General features: G+C 51.9%; 1 protein-coding gene across 7 annotated transcripts in view; it reads right to left on the bottom strand.

Moving 5' to 3' along the window:
• Disc1 (DISC1 scaffold protein) overlaps window positions 1-14309 on the bottom strand; it is a 202810-nt gene extending 188501 nt beyond the window's left edge. For 4 of the 7 annotated variants that reach the window (XR_007346494.1, XR_007346496.1, XR_007346495.1 and 1 more), the window contains exon 1: window positions 13724-14309. Coding sequence is in view for 3 of the 7 variants with exons in the window: in XM_048800370.1 (XP_048656327.1) it covers window positions 13724-13778 (55 nt within the window). In the remaining 4 variants the exon portion in view is untranslated. Of the gene's footprint in view, window positions 1-9995; window positions 10537-13723 lie in introns of those variants that run through there. The other 3 variants (XM_048800370.1, XM_048800368.1, XM_048800369.1) reach the window with 3 other exon arrangements.
• Between the last annotated feature and the right edge of the window lie 12282 nt (window positions 14310-26591).

Genomic DNA, 26591 nt, shown 5'->3' with positions numbered 1-26591 from the left:
CTGGGCCTCGAGGCAGCCACCTGGCATTGAGAGATGAGGGTCTGGTGAGAGAGCAGGGCAGCAAACCAAGGGTGGTAATAGGGCCCCAGAGAGCTTGAGATCACCTCCCAGCAGAAAGAACTTACCTGAAGAAAATGGAACAGACCAAGTGGCAGACAGAAAAGCACCACGTGGTCTCACCTGCACACGGGAGGGAAGACCCCAAGGCAGAGGCCAGGGCGGCGGCTGCTGGCGTCTGGAGGAAGCTGCCCCCATCGGCTAGCTTCTGGGACACACAACACAGCTGTGTGGCCACAGCCAATCATGAGGCAACATGTATTTCAAAGTGACCAAGAGCACTTCCACACCATGCCAAAAAGCCGGAGTGTGAGCAACCGGAACACCACCTGACTGAATGTTCCCTCGGGGAAAGCCGGCGTCAGAGCGTGACACCAGGTCCCAGCAAGAGACACAATTATTATCTGTCAAACAGAAACCTATTAGAATTTTAGCAGAAATGTGTGGCCGAAGAAACCATGAGCCTGGGGGGGGGGGGTGGGCGGGGCGGGGGAGGCCTCTCTGTTTGAGTCTTAAACAAGCTCAGGAGGCCAGGAGGCCATAGTGGCACAGCCTGCTAAGGATGATGGTGCCACTGCCACAGTGAAAGGGAAATGCCCGGGCCGGGGCACCATGCCAGGCACTCCCCCAAAGGCCCAGCCCGCAGAGGGTACCTTCGTGCAAACTTCAAAGGTGCCCTGGGGTGGACCACAAACAGATGTCCCCTGAGGAAGTGACTTAGCAGAGGGTGGCCTGTGCACCACCCAGTGAACACCCTGCAGGGTCCTAGGCTGCTCTGGGCACAGCTAGTCACTCTGGGCACAGCTGCTTCCTATCCTTCATCTGTCATCTCCCATCATTCTTGCAACAGTCCCCTGAAATAGGCACTGTCACCGCCATGTGCATGTGAAAAGGCTAGGTGGCCTGTTCCCACTCAGCCAGCAAACCCAGGAAGGCCAGGGTTTCCAGCCCAATGACAGCTACTTGGGGAAACAGGGCCACAGGCCAACTCAGCTCTCATACACTGGGCTGCAGGCGGCCCCCTGGAAGGAAGGGAGCCAGGAGCCGGCTGCTCAGCCCAGGCCGGGAAGGCCACCGCCTGCGCCTACAGCATGGGACCAGCTCTGCTGTGGCCACTCTGGCTGCACTTATTCTTTGCACTAGTGGTTGCCACACTCAGAAGGGACCCAAAGCAGTCACATCTGAAGGGACAATGGGCCTGGGGTGGCACAGGAAGGCAGCACTTCCTGTGGGCTTTTCTGAGGCTGAACAAGGAGCCCTTTGGCTCCGGGTCCAGGGAACAAGCTCATATTGTCTCTACACTGAGGGGCCTTGGACTCCCACTGCTGAGGCTGGTGATGCAGAGACATCCAAAGGGCTGGGACCTGCTCTGCCATGTCCCCAACATCACAGAAGTTGTCCCCAGCAACAGACAGCTCCAGAAGTTCACAGGGAGCCAGCGAGGTTCAGTGGGAGGAAAAGAACTGAGTCCCGCTCCTCCCAGGGGCACACGGCCACGTCACGCTCTGTAATTTTTATTAACTGCACCTGGACGGTGGCTGTTTCCTTCCCAGAGCCAACACACCTGCCTCGGAGAGGGGCCGAGGCAGGCGGCAGAGCTGGCTTCTCCAAGGATAGAACGCCCTCTGTGGGTGTGAAGCCATACTGGCAAGAGCAAGGACTTCAGCAGAAGTCGACCTCCAGAGGGATTCAGAGAAAGCAAGATCCAAAGGGGGTTTCGCAGAGCCTGTATCTCACTGGATGAAGACTTTTATAAAGGCCAAACAAAATCAATCACCCAGTAAAGGCACAAAGATCTCCCGGGCCTGCACTTGCTCTCCTTGAGCAGGAACAGCCCACACACTGCTCTGCAACCTCCACTGTCCTTATCACCCTGCTGCCCCTGGCATGGCCAGCAGCACTGGGGTCACTCAGAGCCGTGACAGCACCCTGCAGGAGGAGGAACCGCTCACTCCCAGACCTGCAGGGCCTTGAGAGCATGGTACAGGGCATGGGAGGCATCCTGTACCCTCAGGCTGCAAAGTGTGACATCAAAGGACTCACCTGAGAGGCGACAACAAGAGAAGAACCAAACCCATCAGGGAGTCCACGCAATGGGGCCGGCAGACCCGAGGCCCGCCTGCTGGGCGCAGCTTGGGAAACCGAGTGAGCACCCCCACCTGAGTGTACTGCCAAGCCCCTGGCAGAGGAGCCCGCTGGCCCTGTCTGGGACATACCCTCCATGACACCCATCCTCCTGTTCCCAGGACACCCCATGTCCCTCTGCCCAGCCCTATGTAGCGCTGGGCTGGAGGCAACCCAAGGGAGAAGGGTGGCCTCTGAAGAATCCACAGGACAACAGCCAAGGCTAAGACCAGGGTGTGGAAGGAGGAAGGGAGGAAAGAAGGGGCCGAAGAAGCAGCAGCAGCCATAGCATAGAGTACGATCTGTGACACACCATGTCCAGTCCCAAAGCCCAGGGCTTGGAGAGACACGCCTCCTCTGGCTCCTCTGCAGCCATCTGACCTGACTGGACCCACCCGGCACCAGGACCTCCTGTGCACAGATGTGAAGCAGCAGAGTCCTCCTCTCCCCCTTGGTGGGAACAAGCACCAGCATGGTCCAGCTAAGGACTGAGGACCTGGGCCAGGACCCAGGGCGCCTGGCAGAGGTGAGCCATGAGCAGACGGAGCAGAGGCAGGGCTGGCCTTAGCAATGGTACCAGCAAGGTCACAATGAAGTGAGGGCTGCAGGTTGCAGCCAGGGCTGATGGGGAGCATGGTGCTGGTCTTTGTAAACTGAGGCTGATGGTATGAGCCTACGCAGGGCACAGGGTGGACGATGAGGCCCAGAGAGGTTAGAGGACTGGCCCAGGACCTGACCCCTAGCCAGTGTTCTTTGCAACTCGTCACTTGGTCAGTCCTGGTTAACCATCACAGTACACAATGGTGAATAAAAGGAAGTATCTGTGTCGTGGTTTGATGAAGGTCACCTTTGGCGTGTCCCTCTGTGCCCCCATGAGAAGATGCACCTGTCCAACGTGCCCTGCATCATGGAAAATGAGCCAAATCATCTTCTTTTTGGTCTGTAGAAATCGCTTTAGTTAATCTTTCTGGAATCCAAATCAGCTGCTGTTCTCCCTGTGGAAATACANATTTCTCTGAGGATAACCAGCTGCTGCATTTCGCCTAGCCGTCTCCTTGCAAAATTCCTCATTGGCAACCTTCCATAACAGGTATTGTCCTCCATTTAGCACAGCTTTACACATATTAGCCCAATCTGCTGGCGTCATGTTCAAGTTGTTAATGGATTCGACCATGCTTACAGTGAAGGGTGCTTGAGGACCATAGGTTGTTACAGCCTCTTTTAGCTGCTTCACTGTTTTGAAATTTAAAACTTGGTAAAATCGCTGCCCTCCTGCCTCAAATACAGGGCATGTTAATATTTGAGATCTTGTCTCAGGATCCCAACTATCAACTGCGGGGGTTGGGGACCTCCCAGCATATGGAGGTGGCCTTGTTAGTTGGACACTTACGTCCTCTGGTGATAGAAAGGTGTTAGTAGCAGTCTCCTGTTGTAACTTTCCCCCTGATGGCTTTTTCTGTTTTACACTTTCTTTCTCTGTCTGACTAGCTTGAGAGGCCTTCTCTTTTACTTGAATCTTTTCCTCTGTCTGACTAACTTGAGAGACCTTCTCTTTTACTTGAATCATTATGTCTTCTTCTTCCTCTACCATTGTCTGAACTGAAGGCTTTGGACTAAGCAAACAAGATATGAACGTCCACAATGGCAATGTGCCAACTGGCAGAGTCCCTGGGCTTTTCTTTTCTATTCTTTTTAAATCTTCACCATGATGGTTCCATTGTGATATATTTAACAACTCCTCCTTAAAAAGCCATGGGCTACATTTTTGTATTGTATCAACGTATGCCCTGATTGTTCTTGATTTTACTGAGATGCCTCCTTCCTCTAACAATTTACTTAACACTCTTTCAGTTTGTTTTTTACTAATTTCTGATCCCGTATTTCTACTATAATACAACCCAACAAGATGACGCCAAACAAAACCGAGACAGAATGAAATAAAAATGGAACAACACAAAATCATTATAATAGCCTCCTGAAATGTCCATCCGTCCTTTCTCCCTATCTGTTCCTCAGATGTGAGTGGTTTTTCTTCCATCTTACACATCTCCAGGGACAGGCAACTTAAAACAAAAGTGAAACAAAATAACAAAAGAGGAATCTTAAAATGGCTACCCATCCTCTTGCCCTGCCCTCAGGGGCAAGCAGTTTCACTTACCCTCAGTCGCTCCCCGTGCGGCCCACCAAATGCCGCAGTCTGGCTGGGCACAATCAGGAGCCACTTGTCAAAAGAAACTAACTATATTTTTAGAACCACACACGCCAAACAAAACAGCCTCTCAGGAAAAATCCTCAGAGCCTCAACTGCCACCACCGGCTTTCCACAAGCCTCTCTCTCCCACACAAGCTTCTCTCCACCTCCCATAATCCTCCTGCTCTTGAGGCCGATTGGCTGGGTCACGTGGGCGGAGCCAAAAAAGTCCCCCAATGAGCAGCTCCGTGGTCTGAAAGGGCAGGGAAACAGCCCAATGAGCATCACTGCAGAGGAGCTAATCAGCTAGATGTTGCTGGGGCCGAGGAGCCAATCAGCTAGATGTTGCTGGGGCCGCTGTGAGCCAATCATCAGCCGGCAGCTGGAAGTTTGCTGGCAGCTGGAAGTTTGCTGGGGCCCCTTCGGCTGTGGCTCTCAACTGACCCCTAGCCAGTGTTCTTTGCAACTCGTCACTTGGTCAGTCCTGGTTAACCATCACAGTACACAATGGTGAATAAAAGGAAGTATCTGTGTCGTGGTTTGATGAAGGTCACCTTTGGCGTGTCCCTCTGTGCCCCCATGAGAAGATACACCTGTCCAACGTGCCCTGCATCATGGAAAATATCAAGCCTCATGGGAGATGGGGCATGGGTACTGTAGTACCAGCAGGGCCAGCGCTGCCCCATGGTTAGTCCCCGTCTACTCCAAATCAAGTCAAGATAAGGAGCTGACGCAGGCACATGTGGGTCTTATTATAATGATCTGTGTGGGCAGAAATGTGTGCTGCTTTTACTGATCTTGAACATCAAATCAACACAGAGTATACTTGTGAGCAAAAGCAGCTTCAAGAAAAAGGATCTTTTACTCATGAAAGGATGTAATCAAGATCTGGGGCTGGGGCTCAGTGGTAGAGCACTTGCCTAGCATGCATGGGGCACTGGGGTCAATCCTCAGCACCACATAAAAATAAATAAATAAAATAAAAGTTTTGTGTCCATGTACAACTAAAAAAAGTATTTTAAAAAACTGCAATCATAGGCTGGGGATGTGGCTCAGAGGTAGAGCACTTGCCTTGCAGGTGTGAGGCACTGGGTTCAAGCCTCAGCACCATGTAAAAAATAAATTAATAAACAAAGATATTGTGTGTCCATCTGCAACTAAAAAATATTTTTTAAAAAAAACTGTAATCAAGTTTGAAAGGCAGCCTCAAGGTAGAGTCACACCAAGAGCAGCCTTAGGCAGAGTGACTCCCTGGGACACCTTCTGTTTCCCACGGAGCCTGTGTTCTGGTGCCCCAGGGAAGTGGTAAGATCTCTGCCTTTGCCATCTCTCCCTTATGTCTGCACACAACAACTACTTGGATGAATGCACCTGGGTAGTCCCAAGACGGGGTCAGGAAAGCACGGCTGGATTCGAGGGACAGACCTGGTCCACTTCTCCAGTCACATCACTGAAGTCAAGACAGCCATGCAAATAAATAGCAGACTTGGTTCAGCTCCTCCTGGGGACCCACCTGCACCCTAAGGAGGAGCTTCACTGCCTTGGTGAGAACACAGGGAGGGAGCCCTGGGTGCACTACATAAGGGGGAGGTGACCGCAGCGCTTCCTGGGGAGCGCCCACAGACTGGGAAAAGCGGGGTCCACCAGAATAGCAAAAACAATGCTAAGCAGGAAGTGTGAATCAGGCGGTACAGCAATACCAGACTTCAAACTATACTACAGAGCAATAGTAACAAAAACAGCATGGTACTGGTACCAAAACAGGCGGGTGGACCAATGGTACAGAATAGAGGACACAGAAACCAATCCACAAAACTACAACTATCTTATATTTGATAAAGGGGCTAAAAGCATGCAATGGAGGAACGATAGCATCTTCAACAAATGGTGCTGGGAAAACTGGAAATCCATATGCAACAAAATGAAACTGAATCCCCTTCTCTCGCCATGCACAAAAGTTAACTCAAAATGGATCAAGGAGCTTGATATCAAATCAGAGACACGGCGTCTGATAGAAGAAAAAGTTGGCTACGATCTACATACTGTGGGGTCGGGCTCCAAATTCCTCAATAGGACACCCATAGCACAAGAGTTAATAACTAGAATCAACAAATGGGACTTACTCAAACTAAAAAGTTTTTTTTCTCAGCAAAAGAAACAATAAGAGAGGTAAATAGGGAGCCTACATCATGGGAACAAATCTTTACCCCTCACACTTCAGATAGAGCCCTAATATCCAGAGTATACAAAGAACTCAAAAAATTAGACAATAAGATAACAAATAACCCAATCAACAAATGGGCCAAGGACCTGAACAGACACTTCTCAGAGGAGGACATACAGTCAATCAACAAGTACATGAAAAAATGCTCACCATCTCTAGCTGTCAGAGAAATGCAAATCAAAACCACCCTAAGATACCATCTCACTCCAGTAAGATTGGCAGCCATTATGAAGTCAAACAACAACAAGTGCTGGCGAGGATGTGGGGAAAAGGGTACACTTGTACATTGCTGGTGGGACTGCAAATTGGTGCAGCCAATTTGGAAAGCAGTATGGAGATTTCTTGGAAAGCTGGGAATGGAGCCACCATTTGACCCAGCTATTCCCCTTCTTGGTCTATTCCCTAAAGACCTAAAAAGAGCATGCTACAGGGACACTGCTACATCGATGTTCATAGCAGCACAATTCACAATAGCAAGACTGTGGAACCAACCTAGATGCCCTTCAATAGACGAATGGATAAAAAAAATGTGGCATTTATACACAATGGAGTATTACTCTGCATTAAAAAATGACAAAATCATAGAATTTACAGGGAAATGGATGGCATTAGAGCAGATTATGCTAAGTGAAGCTAGCCAATCCCTAAAAAACAAATGCCAAATGTCTTCTTTGATATAAGGAGAGTAACTAAGAACAGAGTAGGGACGAAGAGCATGAGAAGAAGATTAACATTAAACAGGGATGAGAGGTGGGAGGGAAAGGGAGAGAGAAGGGAAATTGCATGGAAATGGAAGGAGACCCTCATTGTTATACAAAATTACATACAAGAGGAAGTGAGGGGAAAGGGAAAAATAATACAAGGGGAAGAAATGAATGACAGTAGAGGGGGTAGAGAGAGAAGAGGGGAGGGGAGGGGAGGGGGGATAGTTGAGGATAGGAAAGGCAGCAGAATACAACAGACACTAGTATGGCAATATGTAAATCAGTGGATGTGTAACTGATGTGATTCTGCAATCTGTATATGGGGTAAAAATGGGAGTTCATAACCCACTTGAATCAAAGTGTGAAATATGATATATCAAGAACTATGTAATGTTTTGAACAACCAACAATAAAAAAATAAATTTAAAAAAATAATAATTTAAAAAAAAGAAAAGCGGGGTCCAGCCACAGCAGACCACACCTGCAGAAGGAAGAGGAGGCAACTCCAGAGAACCAGGGCTGGGAAGTCTCACTGGTTGGATCAGGATGAGGGTCCCACTCTGATGTGCCCACAGGGGGCAGGAGGACGGGTGCCATGATATTCTTGAAGGGTGAGTAAGGCACACAGAAAGTCCAGGGTGTCGGTTTCAGGTATGCAGGGACCAGGTGCAGGGGGCTCCCCTGAGACCTCTGGGAAGAGTCTTCCTCAGATCTTCCCCCAGACAGGACGGTCCTTGAAAACAAGCACCCACACCTCTGCCACCCTGCAGAGCACAACTTGGCAGAACAGACGGAGGTGCTGAATGAGCTTTAGAACAGAGTTATGAATTCAGCAGAACAGATCTATGGATAAGTTATAGAGAAGCAGGAAAGAAAAGGATCATGGGGTCAAGGTAACTCAAAATCCCTGAAACTACCACTTAACATTTACTGGAGACTGTCCATCCCCCAAGGGCAGCCGTCTCCCATTTCACTTTGGTTAGCCTGTGGCCATGACACAAAGCATTGCAAAAATATTAAGAATCATACAAACATATGCAAATGTTTTCATCAGAGGATCTGTGATCACAAAACCACTTTCACAATTCTGTTTCCAGTGAATTGGAAACTTGAGAACCCGAACTTACCTTGGTGTTTGCTATCTTTCATTTTAATTTGACCACTGTAAAATAATCCTCCTTCTACCAGCATTTGAGAAAGATGCTTTAGTCTATGAAGGCAAAAGCCGCATTCTCTAGGTTACAAACAAAGCCTGTGATTATGCCAGGTCATCTCACCACTCCACTCACAGGTTGGGCGGCAAGGAAAGCTAGGTGGGCGTGCAGGTCACAAAATAAAATTTCAACTCCTATTCCACAACTGGGACACAATTCGCTCATTAAACTTTAGATGTCATGCATGCAACTCATCCCAGTCTCCACGCAGGACACCTGTCAAACACAGGCTTCTATTACTGGCAGAGCTATTGGGGAGTGGGGGCCAGCAGGTGCTGTCCAGGTCGGGAACGGAACCACCTGGGGGCAGGGGCGGGGCAGGAAGGAGGTGCAAGGCAGAGCCCAGTGAGCAGGGGCAGGAAATCACCAATCCCCACCTACCAGAGAGCCCGGGAACTGGAGGGCTGCCCATACATCTCAGCAGACCCAGACCTCCTCACAGCCTCCCCAGACTCATCCAACACTGGCTACCTGCTTCCCTGCACAAAAGGAATTCCACCTCTCAAATGGGCCCACTCCGTCAAAGGACAGCTGACTTCCTCTCACAGGAGTCACACATTGACACCTTACCAACATGTGACTCTAATGCTGCTCCTGATTCTGGACCAGTGAGACAGCCGGTCAGTGCCACATGAATGAATGAGGAGAAGGCCACTGAACCTGAATAGCAAATGTATATGGTTGGAAATGTAAGTTTTCAGGAGCCACGATGACTCAAAAAAAAAAAAAGATTGGGTTGACTTTACTTTGTACGTCTTAAGCGGGGACGGATTGCACAGAACTAGGGCTGCAACCCAGCCCCCGGGAACCCTGGGGCCAGGAGAAGAGAGCCAGGTCCTCCCCTCTCTGCTGCTGCCCTCGCCTTCCTGTCCTTTGAGCACAGAGCAGATCCCTTGAAGCCATATTTAAAGTTAGGTAGTCAGTGTAGTTAGGTAAATTGGGTCTAATATCAAGTAAGATCAAAAATGGAGGCCATGTTTAGAATGAATTCTGGGAAAAGTTGAACAACTCTTGGAATGTTAATGAAGTATGGAAAAGTCCAAGGCCCAGAGCCCATCCCAAAGAAGTGTTAATGAACAGCCCCCAGCAAACTTGAAGATGCTGACTCAGAAGTCCTTCCTGACCAGATCACTTCTTTGGCCCACCTGTGTCCCACCCCTCGGGCCTTCCCACCTACATCCCATCACTGAAAGAACTATAAAAAGGGGAAACAATCACACTTCCACGGATTCCATCTCTTGGGTCCCCTTCTTCCTCCAGGAGAAGTCTTTTCTGCTGTCCTTTAATAAACTTCTAATTTCCACTCTGACCTTGCCTCGGTGTGCTTCTCTGGTGTTATTCTTTAACACTGGGGAAGCAAGGACTCGTCACCGGTCAACAGCAGTAACACCCTGACCTCTGCTGCCACGCACACCCTCGCTGCTCTGTGCCATGAGTGACGGAGCTGGCAGTCCCTCCCCTCGAGGACTTTGCTGCCTTACCTTTGTGTCTCCAAGAGCTCAAACCCATCGACCACAGTGGGGAGATGCTTCCGCTGACCAGAATTTCACCCACATGGTCTCAGGACAAGCACCGTGAGGCTGGGAAATTAGCCTGAAGTTGACATGGGAGAGGCAACGTAGAGTTCTGAGGCCTCCAAGGGCACAGCGCAGAGATCTGTACCTGCTGATAAGGGCATCAGGGCCTTGCTGCCAGAGCACCAGGGGCTCAGCCAGCAAGAAGCTCTGTGATCCTGCTTGTTCCCATTGCTGGCCAGTGATCCTGAGGAAGTGGCCATGAGTGGCTGAGGAAGCAGCAGCACATCACAACCCATTTCTGAGCCATCAGAAGATGCAAGTGGCCAATGGGGATGAGCAGAGGGAAAGGAAGCAGGCACAGGCCAGCGGTCACAGGAGCAGCGGAGCACACCACGTGGGCCCTGGCTATTCCCCAAAGCCGCACACAAACACTTCATTCACTGTCCAGCCACAGTCCTTTCCTGCCTCTATCAGGAAATGGAAGCTGACCCCAAAGTCTGCACTCAAAGAAGCTCTGGTGAACTCTGATTTCGAAAGAGAAATTGGGGTTTGAAAGCCTGAAGCATCTGATATTAAAAAAAAAAAAGTGCCTAATTCTTGCACCTAAGTCACCGGCCAAGGCCTGTCTACCACAGTCAAGAAAAAGCCACACAAGATGCCCAAGGATGGTGTCCACAGGTGGCCCCCCAATGTGCCTAGGACCCGCCTGTCTCCAGGAAGGCTGCCAAAGTCTTGGGGCAGTGGGCTCTGCCTGGGCTGCCTGCAGCTGCTCATAAACTCAATCATCATCAGCATTAAAGAACGACTCCAGCTCCAGTCTACTGACCCTGGTCCAAATGTCACCCATGCTTAGACTCAGAAACCTTGCTCTTCCTGATCTTCAGAGCTCAGAAAGATGCCCACTATAGCATCAAACTCTAAAATTCAAACAGCAATAACTGAACTTCTAATAGTTCTCCAATCAAAATGTCAAGATCTGAACTCAGTGATGGAGATGGAACCCAGGACCTCACTCCACCACTAAGTCACATCCCCCTAAAATTTTAGAATATTTTTTAGCAAGGAAAAGTTTTAATGAGCATACTAATTTGGTTCCCTTTTGTACACTGATGTCTTTGTTTTGAGCAATGAACAAGTATCACTTGTGTTCACTGAACAAAACAATCTAGCTTGGATCCCATGTTGGAAACTACTAGAAATCGATGACACATCACAGAAACAGACAAGAACCGAGATGCCAGGCTGCTTGGGAGGTTGCAGGGTGGTTGTTTTTTCTTTTGTACCAGGGAATGAACCCAGGGGTGCTTAGCCACTGAGTTACGTCCCCAGCCCTTTTTATTTTTTATTCTAAGACAGGGCCTCACTAAGTCCTCAGGGCTCAGTAAGTTGCTGAGAGTGGCCTTGCACTTGTGATCCTTCTGCCTCAGCCTTTCACGTCGCTGGGATTACAGGTGTGCACCACTTCGCCCAGACAGATCAGTGTTTTCAATGCAAGATGGTTTTTGCTCATTCAAAGTTTTCTGTGCTTCCTGTAATAAGCATGCATTGCTTTGGGGGAAATAAAAATCAATAATAGAAACTTCATCTCAGAAACAAATGAAGCAGGAATTGTTTCTGCAGCAGAAGCCAGCTTTCCCTCTCCTCTCTGAAGGTCCCACTTCTCCCCAGGGCGTCTCAGGTAGGTAGTAAGGTCCTGGGGGCAGTTAGCCTTGCAACACCATCACAAGCATTCCCCACCTGGCCTTTACCTCAGAAGTCTCCTGCGGGTTCCAGCAAACTTAAGTGTTAAAACCTTGATCCAGGGCTGAAGATGTGGCTCAAGTGGTAGCGCGCTCACCTAGCATGCGTGAGGCACTGGATTCGATTCTCAGCACCACATAAAAATAAAATATTGTGTCCACCTAAAAAACTAAAAATAAATAAATAAATGAATAAATATTTTTTAAAAAAATCTTGATCCAGTTTCCACTGAGATTTCTGAAAAGATTTCAAGAGCCATTCTTTCAAATGTTATTTTTTTAAAAAAAAAAAAAAAGGTAGTTTTCAACGGGATTTCACAAAATAGGGATGAAAGAAATTAAGATTATTTCAATTTCTTCTGCCAAGGCTAACACTTCACTCTTACACTCCAGGGTTTCTAAATATGTAGGGTGCATTGCCTACAACCTAACCTAGGTCTGCTCTGAACTCAGCCCCACTCAGCAACTCCCAATCAACCAGTGGCTGGGATCACACTGTGAGAGGGACCCACACCGAGGTTCTAATCCTGAGTGCCCGCAGAACAACTGTGCGAGCTGGAACAAGAAGCAGGTCCCTGGAGTCCAGCTGCATCAGAGGGCAAAAGAGGACTGCAGCAGCAGCCTGGGGAGGAGTTCATCCAAGGGACTCATAAGAGTGCAGCTGGCGCTCTGGAGTTCTGCACCACTGCAGGCGCTCCATTCCTTCCACAAAATGTGGTGTCATGTTTGCACACACGACTCCAACTCCACAAGTTGTTTCAGATGTTTTACCCTGTTTGATCCACAGGCAACGCTGTCAGTGCAAAAGGCAGTAATTACACCCCTCAATTTTCCTTCTTTCTTCTTTTCTTTCTTTTTTCTTTTCGGGTTTTTTTTTTTTTTTTTTTTTTTGGAAAGCATGAGAAAAACTGAGGTTCAAGGTCACAGAGCACAGAAATCAGTCTCAACTGAACCTCAGAGGATCTCATGTGCCACATCTGAGCACAATACAATTAAATTTCTCTTAAGATGCCCTGCTATTCATGCTTTAATCAAATCGAACTGGTGTCCTGACTTACTCCAAATTAATTAGGTCTGCTTAGGGAAGATGGCAGCTGAGCTGTTTCCTGCAAGCTTGCTGTATGGCTTGTGCCTGGGGCCAGAAGCTTCCCTCCACCACACTGGAACTGCAGGGGCCTGAGTCAGCTCCATCTTATATGTGAGCAAACTGAGGCTGAATCCAGGCCTGGGTGCAGAAGGCCCTCCTCCAGCGCTGACACCCTGATACTCTCCAGCTCCCATCTGTGCTCCAGCCACACACACTGCAAAGTGCTTTCACACAGCAACGCTGAGGCCATGTTCCAGGAAGTGGGCTCCTGGAGTCCAGTGGTCGGCCTCCCCTGGCCCGGCAAAGCTCCAGCTTCCTGCTGTCGTGTATTTACGGGTGGGATGGTGGAAGTCCTGTCATTGTTGGCAGTAGCCATCCACTTATGGCCCCATGTCGTCACTGGGGGTTGGCAGGTGGCCCGTGCTCGGTGGTGGAAATGGAGTAGTCTGTACTGGCCCAGCGGCCAGGCGTCACTGTCCCAAGTCGGAAGTGGGCGGTGGAACCGGGCGCCCAGCAGCCGCTACGGGAGCCGTCTGCCCCAGCTCTCCCTCCCATTCCCCACCAGCTGCCTGCGTCTGGGTGTCTCCAGGCACGGGCGGACACGCTCGGGTCCCCAGCCACCGCCTGCGCCTTCCCCGCCCCGTGGACACCGACTACAGGATCCGCACTCTGGGGCAGGGACCACAGGTCCGCGCTGTGCCTGCAGCCAGAGGCCCGCCCTACCCTGGCCCCACGCAACACGCGCCCTGCGTCGGTTTCCCTCCCCTCGAAAGGCGCCCGCTGGGCCCGAGTTGCGACCAGACTCACGCCCAGGCTTCAGGACTTCGAGGGCAGCACGCTCCCCTCGCCGGATCCCAGGTGCCTACCTGCGCGATGGCTCCCGCTGCCGCCAGCCGCGCCCTGGAGACCCGCGCCCGGCATGCCCAGGGCCCGCCGCTCCAGCCGCGTCCGCGGGAGGGAAGCGGGAAGTGGGCAGGGGGCTGACGCCGCAGGGGAAGCTCCTTCCTCCTCCTCCGCGAGGCCGGCGGTTTCCTTTCCAGCTGCGGCCCCTGGCACGCGCGCGCACACCCAGGCACGGGGCTGGCGCGGGTGGGACTTCAGGAAGTTTGCTCTTCACTCTCGCCAATTTCTGGGGAAGTGCGGGGGAGGGACCGGTGCCCCGGGAAGGAAAGGTGGGGGGGCCTCCGGAAGCCTGGATTGTGAGGGGCCAGGGATGGCTGCAGGGAAGCGACAGATGGCAGTGAGGGGAGAGTGCAGCAGCCATCCTGAAGTGAAATGCAACTCCGACTTTTGAATCTCTGGCAGCACTGGGCTATGATCCATGCCAAGCTCCGGGCACTGGTTAGCGCCTTCACCCCTTTCCTTTGGCAGTTGGAGAATGCACCTGTTACAGGACAGTGGGTACAGGAAGTGACAGATAGAGTTTCTGCCCTGAGGAACTCAACTCTGGGCGGCAGGCACCATGCACATAGAGAACTAAATAACATGCCTTAGTATTGGCCAAGGACAGAGGCATGGCACAAACCATGCTGCTGCAGGTGCTCAGGGATCGGAGGGGTCTCATGAGGTCAGGAACACCTTCTGGGAGTATGAGAGGGACTTATTAGAACTGGATACGGGCCTTGTGGGTGAACCCACAGGTATGCATGAAAAACAGCAAGCTGTGGGATAGGTGGACATGCACGTGGTTACAGAGTGTGGGCGCAGTTGGATCAGGCTCAATGTGTTGATTGATACCACTAGGGGGAGATTCTGGACTCAGATGGCAATGGGCAGGGTTGGAAAGGGCTCTAACTTTGGTTGGTTGACTGAAATAGGGACCAAGAGGTGGCACACACTAGATAACATTGAAATGTCAGAGCTGCTCCGGTCCACTCTAGAGCAAGGGATCCAAGGCTTCAGGAGACTGAAATGTCAGGGCAGATGTCTCACGTAAGACCTGCTCACCTGCCCTGGATGGGCCCCAAGCACTCACCTTTCACAGCTGTGAGAAATAAATGTGTCACCCAGCATCCTTGACAGCTCTCCAAATATTCCTACACACTGGCTCTGAACTGCAACCAAATCCAGGAGACCAAAATGTCACTGGACAACCAGTCAGAGTAGGGGCTTATGGAGGCCGGGTGCCCTCTAGTCCATCCCATGAGGGGTCCATGGATCACTGTACACATCCTATGGTTGATACCCCAGTTCCAGAACTGAAGTAGCCATACCTGAAACTAATGGAATGCTCCCATAGCTTCCCAGACCTGTGGACAAAGGATTATTGTGGAAGGAAATCACCCATTGGAAGCCACTCCAAGTGTCTCTAGCTGGGAAAATGGCCAAAAATGATCCCTCATTCCACAAAGGCTTGAGGAGATTAAACCACTACCAGGAGCTTAAAGAATGCAGGGATGATGACACCCACCAAATCCTATTCAACTCATCTATTTGATCCTTGAAAAAGAAAAAAAGAAAAATATGTCAGGCACAGAGCCACATGCCTATAACTTCTGTGATTCATGAGGTCCAGGCAGAAGAATCACAAGTTTGAGGCTAGCCAAGACAACTTAGCAAGACCCTATCTCAAATTTTTTTAAAAAGAAAATAAAAAGGGGTACGGATGTAGCTTGGTGGTAGAGCATCTTCCAACTCAGTGGGCTTCCTAGGGGTCCAGTGGCATTCAGCATGTTCGGTATCCCTTCCAAGGTGAAGGGCAGGTTGTTAACCATGAAACTGACCATGCAACCTGAGCTCCCCATCATGAACCAAGTGCTCAGGTCTGGTCTCATTCATACCATTTTCATTTCATGGCGAGTATTCTGTGCACACCCAACTTGAGTGTGCACAGAATACTCAAGTTGGGTGTGCACAGAATACTCGCCATGAAATGAAAATGGTATGATTGAGACCAGACCTGAGCAGGGCCTGAAGGCACAAGCAATTGATTACATGAGAAAGTGGTCCAGATGCCACAGCCCACCCTGGATACACTGCCCTCTCTCCCAGTCCACAACCACAGCTTCACAGGGACTTCCCTACAATAAGCTGACAACAGAAAACTCAGGACTGGTTTTCAGATGGTTCTGCAGGATATCAGACTCTCCAGCTACAGCCCTGTTGTCCCTCTCTGACCCCCTGAAAGAACAGCAATGAAGCACAATCCTCTGGGGGAGGGGCACAATCTCCAGCAGGGAGCCTGCTTAGTTGGCTTGGAGGGAGAAACGTCCCATCCCAGTGTGTAACTAGGTACTGACCCAAGGGCTGTGCCCACTGGTTTGGCTAGATGTTCAGTATTGGAAGGGAGCATGACTGGAAAATCAGGGCCAACAGGTCTGAGGAGGAAATATGTGGATAGCCCTCTCAGCACGCATCGAAAAAGGGAAGGTACTTGTATTCGTGTGAATGCTCACAAAAGGGTGACTTCAGCTGAGCAGTTTATAATCAAGTGATAGGATGACACGTTCTGTGGATACCAACCAGCCTCTTTCCCCAGCCTCTTTCCTGTCACTGCCCAACGGACAAAGTGGCCATGGTGGCAAGGAAGAAGTCTGCTCATGGGCTCAGCAGCAGACATCCATTCACCAAGTCCAGCCTGGCTATGGCCATCTCTGAGTCCCGAGTGCCAACAGCAGTGTCTCCATGTCTCCAATATGGCACCATGCCCCAGGGTGGTCAGTCAGCCGCCTGGTGGCAGGCTGATTCTGCTGGACTGCATCCACCATGGACAGGCAGCCCCAGGTGCTCACTGAAATCACATCCTGGAATGCCCCTCTGTCCTCCATCACACGCTGTCTCTGTGGAAACACAGGGACTTAGAGAATGCCTTGTCCACGGAAGTTCCCTTTATCCTGAAATCCACGTAAGGTAGAGCGAATTCCTGATGTCCCCTCACAGCACTGGCAAGGCTGGTCCAGGTGCTCAGAGCCAGCATCCAATATGCCCTTGCCCCTCCTATAGGCGGGAGTCTCGGGTCCAGGAGCTGAGGAGTGGACGTGGATAGAGTACAGTGACTCACAATGAGCCCTGGTGACCCCTAGCAAGATGCCTGCTTCCTCTCTCCATAGACTGGTGCTCCCTTGGCCTGCCTTCCCCGGGGACATGGTGATGCCACTGAACTGAAGGAAAGATGCCACCCAGTCACTGAGAGGCACTTGGAGCTAATTCCAAATCCCTGGGAACAAGATCCTGTGTGGTCCAGATTAGGTCGGAGCCCATGTCTTACACCATCCAGGGTAAGGGGTTTGGCCACAGGGATGTAGGACAAACACAGAGGTCAGGAAACCACCCCTGAACACAGGGCAAGGTCCACCATGAGCTGGACAGTCATCCTGAAACGTGTCTGCTCTAAATGACATGGTGAGGACTAGACACGGGGAATCCAGACACTTGGAGCAAAGAAGACACCCTTCTTGTTTCCTCTGCTATGGTTTAAGTTCTGGAGGCTGAGACATGTAAAAGCACCCACTGAGAGGGTAGCTGAGAGCAGTTAATTATGAGGGATGATCGTTCAATACTTTTTAATTTAAATGAGTTGTGTTATGGTGTGGCTATGGGGTGTTCCCCAAAAAGGTGAAATGATCAGGTCGTGGTAGCTGTGACCTAATCAATCCACCTTATGGATTAATAATTTGAAAGGACTACTGTGCCCAGCAGTCCCTGTAGGCAGGTCTCTAGGGGTGCCTTGGGGATTATCCTTGTCCCCTGGCTCTCCTCCTCCCTCTGCTTCCTGGCCACCATGAGCTGCAACATCGTCCTCTACCACGCCCTTCAGCCAGATGCTCTGCCTCACCTGGGCCCACAGGGAGGGAGTCGCTGTCTACGGACTGAGACCTCTGAAGCTCCGAGACCTCTGAAGCTGTGAGCTCAAAATGAACTTTTCCTCCTCTGAGTTGTTCTGGTCAGGTGGAGCGAATTCCTGATGAAAAAAAGCTGACCTAACAAATTGGGAAACTCTTCCTTGTCTTCATGGGAGCAGAAATGGGGTGGCCAAGGGTGTCAGTACAATCTGAGGTCACAGCCTGGAACCTCTGCATCTCCAGCAGTCCTCAGTGTGCTGGGCAGAAACTCCACACATCTGAGATCATATTACACACAACATTCCACGCTAGAGGTATGGTTCTGCAGCAAGGAGCCAGGAGCTCAGAGGAGATAAAATGTCAAACTCTTTGACCAGATCGGGGCATTTCAACTTTGTATTTGGGAATAGAGGAAGCTGCTGAACTTCCTCAAAACCTGCTGAGCTCCTCCTACCTGTCAGACACTGTCCTACACCAGTGAAGCTTATCAGGTCCTTTACAGCAGCCCGATTTTACACCCATCTTCAGACAGGCAACAGAGGCCCGCAGGACTAGAACTTTCTCTCCCACACAGCAAGGGGCACAGCAGGAATTGGAACCAGGGGAGCTATTGTGGCGTGAAGCTTCCCGGCCACCATGGCAACTGTCCCACCAGATGAAATCAGCAGGCTGACCACTGCCCCCAAGTCTACTCTCCCTTCACACAGCAGGACATGCCGCTGGGCGCCTGGCCACTCATGCTGCTATATCTCCTTGAGCACCACACACACACACCACATCATATCACACTCCACATATCATATCACACACCAGGTACACCACACACACATACACAAACCACGCACACACACACCACACATCATATCACACACCATGCACACCACACACACACCCTACACATCACACACCATGCACACCACACACACACACACACCCCACACACATACAACACACACACACACACACACACACACATACTCTCTTCCTCTAGTTTGGTCCCAGCTGCAGGTGGGAAGAGAGCAGGTGAGTGTGAGAATTATGCCCTGTGTGGCCAGGTGTAAACTGTCACCTCATTGAGACCAGAGGCTGGCTGGGAGGAGTGTGCTGACCTGGGATCCTGCTCCTCAGCAGGCGGCAGGTTCACTGCTCAAGGGTCTGCAGTCTGCCCAGGGCAGGGACAGGGACAGGGGCAGGAGCATTCTCGCCAGGCTCCACACGAAGTAGGTATGACTCCTGGGAACAATAACAGGCTGAGACAATTCTGGGAAGTTAGTTGTCTAAAGGAGATCTTTTCCTTAAAAAATAAACTTGAATGAATTGGGGAAAAGAAATCTGTCTTAAGTCAGGAAATAACAGACAACATGAGACTCTCATTCGTCAATGCCGGGAAGCAGGAAGTTGGTCAGCTGCCAGCCCATCAGATAACAGCCCTGGACGTGCTAGTGGCCTTCCTCACACAGCACACGTCCTCCAAGCCGTCCCAGTGAGGAACGCAGGAGGCTGGCACAGGCTCCCCGTGAGGGCACGCTGACCCCCCAGTGACTGGCTCTGCCTCTCTGATCAAAACGGCTGAGGCCAGTAATGAAGCACTGGATTCTACTGGGCGGAAACCCAGGACTCAGTGGTGGCTTCTAGCTGTTCAGCCTTGATACACATACAGTAGGGACAGCCAGTCCCACTGAGCCTCCCCCTGCTCGGACTCTGGGCCTCCTTGCCACTCTCCGCTGGACAGGAAGGCTCTGCTCTGGTCAGAAGTTCAGTGTGGACGCTTGCTCCGACGTCCACGGAGAGACGCCTGTCCTACTGCACAGCCCTCAGCAATGTCTCACCTCCCCCCACAGAGGCAGCACTACGCAGCTCACTGTCCCCACCTGGAGTGGCTCCTGCAACCCTCACCAGATCATTCTTTGTCCCAGGTGCACCAGAGACAGCACAAACCACCCTGCAACCCTGTTGTCATTAGAACCCACCCCCACCCCCGCCACCTTCCTTCTCTGATCCTTGACTCTTCAGCAGGCCTCTCACTGTCCCATGAGCCCTCTCTCCTCTGGCGTCTGGGTTCCTGACCCACCTGTGCTCCAAGGAGGAAGGGGGCCTCCCCTCAAAAAAGGCACAGTGTGACTCTCAGGAAGGAGGCTGGAATGTCCCCACTCGACAAGGTTGTGTCCCCACAGAAGGCAGTTCATTGACTTTCAGGAAGCAGTGCTGACAGCTCTAGAGAGGGGGAGATGCCAGGGGTTGAACTCAGGGTTACTCAACTGCTGAGCCACCTCCCCAGCCCTATTTTGTATTTTACTTAGGGACAGGGTCTCTCCTAGTTGCTTAGCACCTCGCTTTTGCTGAAGCTGGCTTTGAACTTGTGATCCTCCTGCCTCAGCCTCCTGAGCCGCTGGGATTACAGGCATGTGCCACCATGCCAGGCCAGAGAGGGCTATTGAAAGGACCACAGCCCCAGGCCCTGAGTCAGCCGGTTACAAATGCCTGATGTGCAGCCACACACAGAGTCCTGGAGGCCTAGATCCCTGTGAAGCATAGGGAGCGAAGTAGGTTGTTTGTCCTCTCTGGCAAGTACTGTCACTGGGCAGGCCTCTCTAAGGCTGTCCTAGAGGGAAATATTCATGCCACAAGACCTATTTGAGATTCTAATCCAAAATCAACTAAGGAATCTTTCTCCAGTTAAATGTGCACATATGGGGTGGACCTTTTCCCCCAGTTTCCTTCTTGAAACAAAGGGGAAACCAGAGGAATGGCCTTTAGACTGCTAGACTTCCTGACTGGTTGATGCGATTTTAAGAAAAGCTAAGGTCAGATATTCAATATCATTAACATTTTTAGTTTGCCAATTCATTTTTTTTAAAATTTCACCAAAGCCAGACACAGTGGCATACACCAACAATCCCAGTGATTTGGGAGGCTGAGGCAAGAGGATCACAAGTTCTAGGCTGACTTAGCAACTTTGCAAGACCCAGTCTCAAAATAAAAAAATAAAAGGGCTAGAATGTAATTCAGAGGTAGACTGCCTTTGGGTTCAATACCCAGTTTCTAAAACAAACAAAAATCCACCCATTACCATTACTATCATTTAATAAAGAAAAGGCTTCTTAACTCAGTCTACTATAAAGATGTGATAGTAGATTAAAGGACACACCCCTCAATGGAGTGAATTTTGCTTTTTCAAAAACCCACTACTTTTGGGGGCCGGGGTTATGGATCAGGGGTAGAGCACTTGCCTAGCATGTGTGAGGCACTTTGTTCAATCCTCGGCACCACATAAGAATAAACAAATAAAATAAAGGTATTGTGTCCATCTAAAACTAAAAAAGTATATATATTTTTAAAAAACACTACTTTGTCATGTTTGGGGGTTTTGTTTGGTTTTTCTTTCTTGTTGGGTCTTGGCCCTGGGAGGCTTCCCTGGTGAACTGGACTGGCCTTCCAGTGGGCTCAGTGCCTAGCTAGCGAGGCACTCAAGCCGAGATCCCAGAGGCCTTTCCTCATGCAGCACAGAGGTGATGGAAGCCTGTGGTCACCAGCCTTTACATGATGGTGGTGTTCATCGGCCTTTGAGGAACAAACCTGCACACATGGTTTGTGGATTTTGGATTTAGACTTTGAGAGGCTGAAACTGGAACACAATTGGGAACAGTACTGACCCACAGTGGTCACAGTGGCATTCACATACCTCCAGCCCCCTGATGCAGGCACACACGGGGACAACCTTTAGCCCCTGTAAGGCCAGGAACAGCCATGGACTGGCTCAGGCAATGAAATGTGGGCTGAGGTAACATGTCACAGCTCGGGGGCAGCTTTAGAAGCTATTGCTTTACCCACCAGGTTTTCTGCCCTGTGCTGGAAATGTCATCTGGGAGGGTTCTTCTGCTGAACTCAGGTAGAAACAGCCAACAGGCAGACGGCAGCTCCCTGAGGTCAGCAGCTCTGAGCTCCAGCACCAGCAGCTCTCAGCGCTCAGTGTCAGCTGCCCTCGCAGCTCCCCTGGCAGAGCCAGCAGCTCACCCACAGCTCTCTGGAGCTCTGCCAGAAGCCAGCAACACCCAGCAGCTCCAGCACCAGACAGCCCTCACCGTTGCTGTCCTCTGGCCTCGGTCCACTTGCGTGGCCACTTGGTGACACCAGCATTACCAGCTTGTACTGCAGGCTGCTCAGCCTGCTCCACTCACGGTAGAAACCACAGATGGACAGAGGGCTGCTCCTTAGTGTTAGCAGCTCTGGGCTCTGAACGCCATGGCTCTGTGATCCTGGAGTGGCAGCCCTCCTCGTGGCCATCCTGGCAGCCACAGCCTGCAGCTCCCACAGGCATCAGCACCCTGCAGCTCTCCACAGCTCCTTGCTACTCTCTGGCTGCTGCCTCAGGGTCGCCAGCTCAGCCTGCTCTGCTTGAGATGGGGATCATGACAGGAGAAATACAATACAATCGCTCAGAGGAAGACCCTGACAACCTACACTGCCGAGTAAAGGACACAGGACACAGACTGCCCACAGAAAGGAGGAGAGACTCGGGGAGGAAAAGGGGAGGCTCCCACATGCAGTGTCCAGAGGCTAGTTGCAGACTTTTTGCTTAGTCGTGGGGAGGGAGGAAGGGGCTCTGTGGACCTGGCTGGGGACAGCTGAGGGGCTGAATAGGGGCAGGATCCCTGAAGCTGATATCTCAGGAGGCAGCTGGACATCTGTCCAAATGCCACTTAGATGAGGCATTTGGGGCAGCGACGACCATCAAAGTTGGAAGAGTAAAAAGTACCCCTTAGGGAGCACCAGGGCCTCCTCCTCTGTCCCATCTCCACCTGTTCTTCAAAGAAAGTCCTTCTAACATCCAAAAGCACATGCTTTCCTTAACAGCCTTCCAAGAGTGGCCCCCAGGAGAGCAGCTTGGAAGGAGGCTTCGCACCGCTTGGCACCTGCCTGGAGCCTCCTCCGCCCAGAATGCCACTAGCAGAAGCCAGTGCCCATCAGAGCTGCACTCACAACGGTCCCAGCTGCACATCCTGCCCATGCCAGGAGCACAATGCCTGTCTCCTTCCAGGGCCCTGGAAGGAGCAAAGCAGAAGACCAATGGGCCATCACCCTCCCCACAGTCGCTGTCAGAAACTGTCCTTCCTGCTCACACGGAGCTGACCCAGAGCACCCTGATCTGCTTTGCCATCTATGCCTGAGCACAGGGTTGTGCACTGATCAACCTTAAATTGGTGGTTGCACCTCCTCGGTGGCTGTTGCTGCCAACCAGCCCACCCAACAACAGGCATACGTATCATTACCACCCTCGGGGCACAGCCAGTGCCAGGTGTCGTGGTGGATACAGCAACACACAGGCTGGCAGGAGGAGAGGGAGTGGGGTGAACAGATGGAGCACGGGGCTTATTAAGTCTGTACACCCCGTAGCATAGTAAAGGTGGACACGTGACTGGACACCCCTCCAAAACTCAGAATGTGCCACACCAGGATGAACCCATGCAAACCATGGGCTTCAGTTTGTAACAATGTATCAGTATTAGCTCATCAATTGTAAAATAGGCCACACCAATCAAGACGCTAGCAATACTCCCATTTTCCTGTGGTCAGGAAAGGAGTATATGGGAACTCCATCCTTTCCAAAACCACTCTAAAAATATACAGTCTGCTAATGCAAAAGCACCAATCACCAGCTGCTTGGATAAATGACGTTGCCCATGTGAAACGGGACATGCAAGGAGCCACTGGGCAGGTGTGCCACAGTGACATGGCTGAGGAACCACGTTCTGCCAATTCTCATACTCCTCACGTTTCTAATTCTCAGGCTGTGGACTTCACAGCAGTGAGGGCCAACCGTGCACAAGCCGAGGAGTCATCCCGAGAGCCATCAAGCACTGCACCTGGGGGCAGCTGTAAACAGGTCAGCAAGCTGTTTCTAACCCCAGCTTGGGGGAAACTAAGAGGAAGCCCCAAATGGCACCCAGGAAGCCATGAGAGTGTGTCTGCCAGGTGGAAAAGAACCCTCCCTGACATGGCCAGTGGCAGCGGTGGCCACCAGAGTGAGCAGAGAAGGGAGGTCCGCTTCCTCCCGTGACAGAAAATGCATGGGCTAAGCTGCTCTCACAGAGCCCCGTGCTGGAGAGAATCGCCCTGCACCTCTGAGGCCTCGAGCTTGCACCATGGGTGAGACACATGCTGTGAGCTGAGAAGCGGGGCTGCATCCTTGAGTAGGAGCCAGACTGTGACAGATGGCCAGGACCTGCTCCTCGGGTACCCGTCATCTGAACAGCCAGAAGGAGGAGCCAGCTCACCGCACCCAGCTGCTGTCTTCTGTCCTGGGGCTTAAGGGGCAACACCCTTCTGCAAGTGTATCCAAGTGAGGCTTCAGTCGGGACGTCTGGATTAGACCTACTTGTCTAGTACAGAGGAGAGGCATGGTGGACAAACAGTGGGGCTGCTGAGAATCAGCAGTGGCCAACGTTCCTATATCCTTAGGATTCCAAGGCATTTTCTCATACCTGAGTCCTTTTGATTATTACAATCACCATCAAGAAAGCAGGAAGGAATCGCTCCGGTTTATAACAGAAGAAACTAGGTGCAGAGCAGTTGCCCTGAGCCGGTGCAGGATGTGGCCATGGCCTCCCGCAGGGCGGGACTGCTGGGCAGCTCCCACAGGCATCCTAGCTCCTTGGAGAACGCACAGAGACACATAGAAAAGGGATTGGGGGTTCAGGGGAGGCAAAAACACACGGTGGGCTCAGGCAGCTACAGAGAACTCCCTAAAAGGGGGAAGAGGGGAGGGAGGGCTTCCCAGGAAAGGGACTGTGGGAGACGCTGGTGGAAGGGAACCTCACACCTGCTACACCTGCACGGAGAGCTCATCACAGGAGGAGAAGCGCAGCCTCCAGGGTGACAGGGCAGTCCGGGAGGGCCTCCCACTCGGCCACAGGGAAGAGCAGAAGTGATCCATGCAGCCAAGCATTTGGGGAAGAATGGCCCTGCGGAAAAGGAAGGCAACAGAGAAAACAGCACAGGCGAGAAGCAGGAGGGAGGGAAGGGGTCCACAGAAGAGAACCCTGTGCAAGGAGGGCACCCAGGAGTTAGGCGGAGTCAATGGCGGTGTGTGGGGATGTCTAGCCAGACAGAGAAGATATCCACACACACCGCCATTGACTCCGCCTAACTCCTGGGTGCTAGTGCTCAGGAGGAAGGCGGGAGTTATCTGTGCTGATATGAGGGCTGAAGCCTTGGGAGGGAGAGAAGGTGGAATGAGATCAAAGCCCTGGACTAGGACTCTGCAACCTCTAAGGGGTGGAGCAGGGAGCAGAGCAAGGGAAAGATGGGAGGGAAGGAGGGAAGCAGGGCAGAGGGATGAAGGCCCCCAGGAGGCCTCCCACCAGCCTCTGGCTGCAATCCTAAGCCCCATGTCCAGCTGGGGGCATGTTCTGGACCTCTGCACCCAAGAGGGAAGCACAGGCCAGAGATGGCTGGGAAACTGGCAGAGTTCACAGACCTGTGATGATCCAGAGCAAAGGTATGAAAACTGGACAAAAACACTTTCAAAAGAGGAGAGAGCAAAAAGAAAGCCTGCAGGCATTACCAAGCACGACGACAAAGGGGAATGGCTTGCAGGGGCCACTTCTCGCGGGACTCCAGTAGATCAAAAATGTTCAGGTGCTCAGAGGGCGTGCACAGCATCCAACAGAAGTCCAGCATGAGCTCACCCCAAGGATCTGCAGAGTGAGAAGGACCCAGAGAGCCCTACGATGCACCCCCCCCCAACGTTCTTCTTCTTTTGGCAGCTCTCGCCACCCACAGGCCTTGTGGCAGTCACAGCAGACACCCCCACTGCTCAGAGACAGGGGCCTCCACTGTGGCAGCTGCTGTCCAGGTCTGCCCCCATGACCCCACCTGCAGCCTCCCTGGAGGACCCTGTCCACTGCAGCCCCTCGGCATCCCCAGTCCTGTCTGCAAGGAGCCCCTCCCACCCGTGACTAATCAGAGTCCTCAGTCAGCTAGAGAACACTGAGCACATAAGCCACCTTCTTCTGTGTCTATCAGCCTCTCCTCTCCCCGTCAGAGCCACCTGCACACCGGTTTCCCTTGTGCCTCAGAACGAGGCCTAGCGCGAGGCCTCCAGTGACCGGCTATGTATCACAGGCTGAGTGTCCATCTCCAGCAGGCCCAGCTGCCACATACAGAGAGCTGGCAGCACTGTGGCTGCACCCTGAGAGCAACCACCACTGGGGCTGGTGACACCACGGGCGGCCAGCTGCCAGAGCATGCTGGGGAGGGTGGAGTCAAGGGAGAGTTTGGGAGCTGTTGGCTCTGGCTGCCAAGGAACCAGCAGGGAGGGCCAAAGCCACTGAGAGCTGGGAGCGGCTGGTGTCCAGAACCCAGGGCTGCCCACTCGGAGGAGCTGCACGCATCCAAACCGAGCAAAGGAACCTCAGCAGATTGTCCCTGGGAGGGAACAGAGGTTCAATCAGCAAGCATGGTCCAGCTAGGTGAGAGGCCCAGGAAGGACACGACAGTCGCAGGGAGGCATGTGGAGAGCAGGGCTTGCATGTGAGGAAGGGCCACAGTGGAGGGCACCTGGGAGCACAGGCGCCCGAGGTCTGCCAGACTCCTCCCTCAGGGGGCAGGAGAGAAGAGCCGCCCAGCAGCCCCGCTAAGGGCCATGAGATGGACAGGCACTGGAAGGACACTTCTCTTTTAACTAGATGAATACACAGGGGCGGCAGGTCCTGGAAGCAAGTTAAAGCCAAGATAAGAACTGAAGCCCTGGAGCCTGCCTGTGGCTGGGGCTTCCCTCCCTGGCTGCATCATCCTCCGGCAACCACGGACTAAGGCAATGGGGAAACCAACCTCTGTGCAAAGACACCCTGTGGACCCCAGAGGTCCAGTGAGGTAAGTGCTGGCTGACTGGCATCTTAAGCTGTCTTAGAAAATCTCTAAATTCTGTTATAGGACCCCATGGCTTTAGGGG

This window comes from Marmota marmota, unplaced genomic scaffold, assembly GCF_001458135.2.
Source record: "Marmota marmota marmota unplaced genomic scaffold, marMar, whole genome shotgun sequence".
Lineage (NCBI taxonomy): Eukaryota > Metazoa > Chordata > Mammalia > Rodentia > Sciuridae > Marmota > Marmota marmota.
The sequence above is the reverse complement of the archived record's forward strand: the minus strand, read 5'-3'. Positions and strand labels throughout refer to the sequence as shown.